The 4,438-nt window shown below is 51.5% G+C and overlaps 1 protein-coding gene across 1 annotated transcript; it reads left to right on the top strand.

Annotated features, from left to right (window-relative positions):
* On the top strand, positions 1 to 1,976 carry LOC128850832 (forkhead box protein J1-B-like). Its single transcript, XM_054055845.1, has 2 exons — positions 1 to 21; positions 1,194 to 1,976. Exons 1-2 carry the CDS (start codon positions 1 to 3, stop codon positions 1,974 to 1,976), a joined length of 804 nt encoding a protein of 267 aa, XP_053911820.1.
* Positions 1,977 to 4,438: the final 2,462 nt, after the last annotated feature.

Genomic DNA, 4,438 nt, shown 5'->3' with positions numbered 1-4,438 from the left:
ATGGGTGCGAGGAGTTTGAAGGTATGTGCTGCTTGAACCTGTCTGATCACTCCACATCTATACATGCGAAAATAAAAAGATTACAGCAGGGTCTTCACCAACTGAAACAAGAAGATGGGTGGGGAATCGATGGTTGGTTACAATCAATATTTGGCTCTTTATCACCCTGGCTCCTCTCTGTAATTAAAGAAGCATTGCGTTGGATAGGCCTAATATTGTTGCTTATAGCTGCATTTAAGATAGGCTACAACTGTATTATGCGCAGTATAACAAAAAATCACCATGCTCTGCTTGTGCAAAAAGAAAAAGGGGGAAATGTTGGGAAATGGTTAAGTGAAAAAGGACATGAGAATGTTGAAAAATGGATCGAGGAATGGTTAAGTGAACAAGGACATGATTTAACAGAAAAGCTTTGTATACACGTATTGTATAAATGGAAACCTTGTTAAACTCTGAGTGTGGATATGGACTGAAAGAACAAGAAGGCGCGCAAGGAGGAATCTCTAAGAAGAAACTTCTGAAGGACAAGTGAATCTTTCCCAAGGGAACAGATGGAGCACCGAGCCCGGCTGCAACTGGAATATAACTGCAAGGAGATAAACGGAACTCGAAGGAGCAACATAGTATTAATGAATTAACAAAGGACAATGAATCAATAGAGAACAAATAGTTTTAAGTAACTAATCATGTATAAGGTGTAACAAATTATAAAGCACAAAGCATCTTTTGAATGTTAGGGTATATAATCCAGGCTGATTTTAAATAAAGTCAAAGCTTGCTTTATCACTCACACTGAGTTGTCCGCTTGCTTCCCTCGCCGTCGACAAGAAGGCACCTCTGGGGATACACAGGGCTGGGATGGGACAGCCCCTGTGTCTCTGCAGTTTTACCCATCCGGTTTGTATCAGCCTGGCTGCAGGGAGACACGGTGCCTGTATTTTAGCAAACTATTTCCCTCTCAACAATAACAGTGGGCGCAGATGAAGTGGGGGAAGCAAGGAGGGCCCTGATGATGGTGTCCACCATGGTGCTGCCACGTGTTGCCACTGTAAATGGGGCCGTGGCCACATGGGTGTAAAGACCCTCCTCTTCCTCCTTGCTGCAAATGTGCTTTTCCAGCAGCCTCCCCACGCAGACAGGTGCTGTGCCAACAGACAAGTGTCACACCTTGGTTTTTTCTCTTTTTGGTTTAGAGCTCCATCCGGCAAAACCTCTCCTCAAACAAGTGCTTCATCAAGGTGCCTCGGGAGAAAGGCAAGCCAGGGAGAGGTGGCTTTTGGAAGCTTGACCCGCAGTACGCTGACCGGCTCAAGAGCGGTGCCTTCAAAAAGCAGAGGATGCGCCCAGTGCAGATCCACCCAGCCTCCACCGAGAAAGCCCAGCAAGAAGCACAGCGTGGCGCCTCCCTGGCCACATACGATTGTGCTCCCAATAAAGTCTTCTCTGTCAGCATGGAGTCACAGCAGCTGCTGGAAGAGTTTGAAGAATTTATCAAGAACCAGAACCCGAATCTGGTGGATGTCAAAGCAGGGCTCAAGCGCAAGCAGCCCTTGCCCAAGCAAATGGCCAAGGTGCGTCGGCTCTCCAACTCTGCCTTGCTGACCCAGGAGGAGCAGACCCAGCTGGGATCCCTGAAAGGGGACACTGACACCAACCTAAACAGGGAGTTCTCCACTTCTGGGGATCTGGAGGTCACACCTCCTGTCAGCCCCAAAAAGCACAACCTGGAAGTGGTGGTACATGGGCAGCACGTTGACTGTCCCCAGGGGCTGGAGCAGGTCCTCTCTGAGTCCAACCAGAACGACCTGAGCTTGGACGAAAGCTCCACGGCTGCTTCCTTCCTGCAGCATCTCTTTGATGAAGGGACAAGCGATTCCTTTTGCAATACTGTCAATGTGGAGCAGTTGTTTAACGTCAGTGATATATCTGTACCAGCAGATGTAAGCGACTGGAGCAGCCTTGCGTCCCTCTTGTAAGAGGCCAATCACCCTTCAGAGCCCACACATGCTGTAACAGGATGCTTCCCCCACGCTGCTGGGACTTACAAGGGCTGGATTCTGCACCTCTTTGGACCTTTAACGTGATAAGTAGTATTTATGGAGAGCAGTTTTAGTGTATGAATCAGTAAAGAAGCATTAAAACAATCCCATTACTCTTGGTGTAATTTGCACTCCAATGTGGGGAGATGTTGGGGTGTGGAGGTGGGAGCCCAAGTTCTGCGTTCCCCTCCCCCTGCCCAGTAAAGCACGGTGTGAGCCCTGAACCGACACCTTCAGCTCCTGCGAGCAACAGAGCTGGGCCTGGGGCTGCTGCTTTATCCGGGTGCCGGCAACTGAAGTCCCCTGGGATGGCAGCGTACGGCTGGGGACATTGTTCCAGGGCGAGGGATTGAGGGGAAAACACAAAGCACCCCCTGTGTGACAACGGTCAGACGCTCTCTGTGGCACAAGGGTGGCTGTGCCCCGAGGCCTGGGAGCTGCTCCAGCCCCTGGAGCATCCTTCCCTGTCCCTGCGGGCAGCTCTGGGGGTGACACGGTGTGAGTGCCCGACACTGTCCCTCTGCTGATGTCACGCACCCACCCGTCCTTGTACAAGCCCTTAGAAACACGAAGCGGCTTCAGAGCCCTCCAGGCTACAGGACAGCGAGTGGAGCTGCGCATGAGCTGCAGGAACAGCTGAAGCCTCATGTGTCCAATGGCGCTGAGGAGCCGCTGGGCTCTGCCAAGGCCGGGAAGAAAAGCAGCGGACGCTCGGCTGCCGGTGCATGCAGGGAGGAGGTGGTGGGTCAGGGAACAGCAGGCTTGGGAATCCCCACAGGGAGGGCAGGTTGGCTCAGGATGCAGGGATGTGTGCGAGGCTGGCTGGGGCCAGGCTGTGCATTCCTCTCTCGGTGGGCCGAGAGCAATGGGGAGAGACCAAAGAGAGCAGTGATGGGCGACTCCCCTTCGCCTGAGCCCTGCCCGGGAACTGCATTACCAGGAGCCTCCGGAATGTACTGCCCACAAAAGCCCTGTCCTGGGCAATCCTGGAGCCGTTGCAGTCACTAAAGCTTGCTTGGGAACTCTCCAAGGGCAGTACTTTGTATTACCATGGGACCATGACCAGATATCAGCCCCTCTGTTTCAACCCTGTAGAGCATCTGACTTTTTTCCTGTCTGCCTATAAATCCAGCAGGCCTCTAAAATAGGATTAAGTTCCCCAGAAAGCACCTTGTCCTTATTTGAGGAGGAAGTACTTCCCGGGTGTCATGGGTGGGGCAACAGCTACACTGGCAGAATTGGGAGATGGGCATGAACTCACGAGCAATGTCTTGGACTGCTGATGTTGTGACGGGGAAGAAGTTTGGATTACAGGTCTTCCAATGGTTCAGAAACTGGACAAGAACCATCACTCAAGAGAATTGTTTGGCAATAGCGACAGTCAAGGCAAGAGTCTCTTGAGATGAGACTTCTTCTCCAGACAAGTGCATGACTGCCGCACAGCCCTTGGGCTGCTTCACGATGAGACAGCCCACGTGATATAGAGATCACAGCCCAAACCTCTGGTGTCAGCGCAGACACAGCTCAGAGCTCACCCACCACGCGCTGGTTTGTGGTCAGCATACACAGAACAGCACTCGTGTTGCTCTCCAAATCAAAACAACAGACAGACTGCAGGGGATTCAACCCCTTGTTGGGGAGAAGGCACTGAATTGAACAAAAAGATATTACCACCATAAAACATGTTATAAAACGTGAGCATCAATTCAGCACACGCTGCAATGCTTCAGCTTTTAGCAGAGACCAATAGTTTGCGTCTGGCTAAATGTCTATTTTCAAAGTAAGCATCTCTTAGCACAAAGACTTCCCCATCTTTTGTGAGCGCATCAGACCACCACACATCTACCTCTCCACAAAATGCACTGCTGGTTCAATTTCACAGTCCCCAAAACTGGATGTGATCCACTCTAGCAGCTGTTCAGATTGAGAGCCAGGGATCTCAGCGTGAGGTGAGCTCCATCCGCTCTCCTCACAGGCACAGATTCTATGTCCAACTCTTTTCCTCGCTCCAAGCTTTCCTCCCTCTGGGAGATGCAGTTCCCCTTCTCACCTCTTTCAGGGTGGTTGGCAACAACACAGGCCCGGTTCTATAGAGGACACAAATGAACCTACGTCGTCGTCATCTCCATGGGACACCATGGACTGACAGACTTCCTTGTTGAGATCATAGACCAGTTTGGGTTGGAGAGGACCTTCAAGATCATCTAGTTCCACCCCTGCCATGGGCAGGGAGATCCCACTGGATCAGGCTGCCCAAGCCCCATCCAACCTGGCCTTGAACACCTCCAGGGATGGGGCAGCCACAACTTCCCTCGGCAACCTGTTGCAGTGTCTCACCAGCCTCATGGTGAAGAAATTCTTCCTAATGTCGAGTCTACCCACCCTGAAGGCGACGCCGG

This window comes from Cuculus canorus, unplaced genomic scaffold (assembly GCF_017976375.1).
Source record: "Cuculus canorus isolate bCucCan1 unplaced genomic scaffold, bCucCan1.pri scaffold_93_arrow_ctg1, whole genome shotgun sequence".
Classification (NCBI taxonomy): Eukaryota; Metazoa; Chordata; class Aves; order Cuculiformes; family Cuculidae; genus Cuculus; species Cuculus canorus.
Note: the sequence above shows the minus strand (reverse complement) of the source record. Positions and strands in the feature narration are given on the sequence as shown.

Bases quoted from the DNA above. Each gene is read 5' to 3' on its own strand.
- LOC128850832 (XM_054055845.1), top strand. From the start codon at position 1: ATGGGTGCGAGGAGTTTGAAG. The intron at 22-1,193 runs GTATGTGCTGCT...TTTTTGGTTTAG, and splicing joins TGGGTGCGAGGAGTTTGAAG to AGCTCCATCCGGCAAAACCT.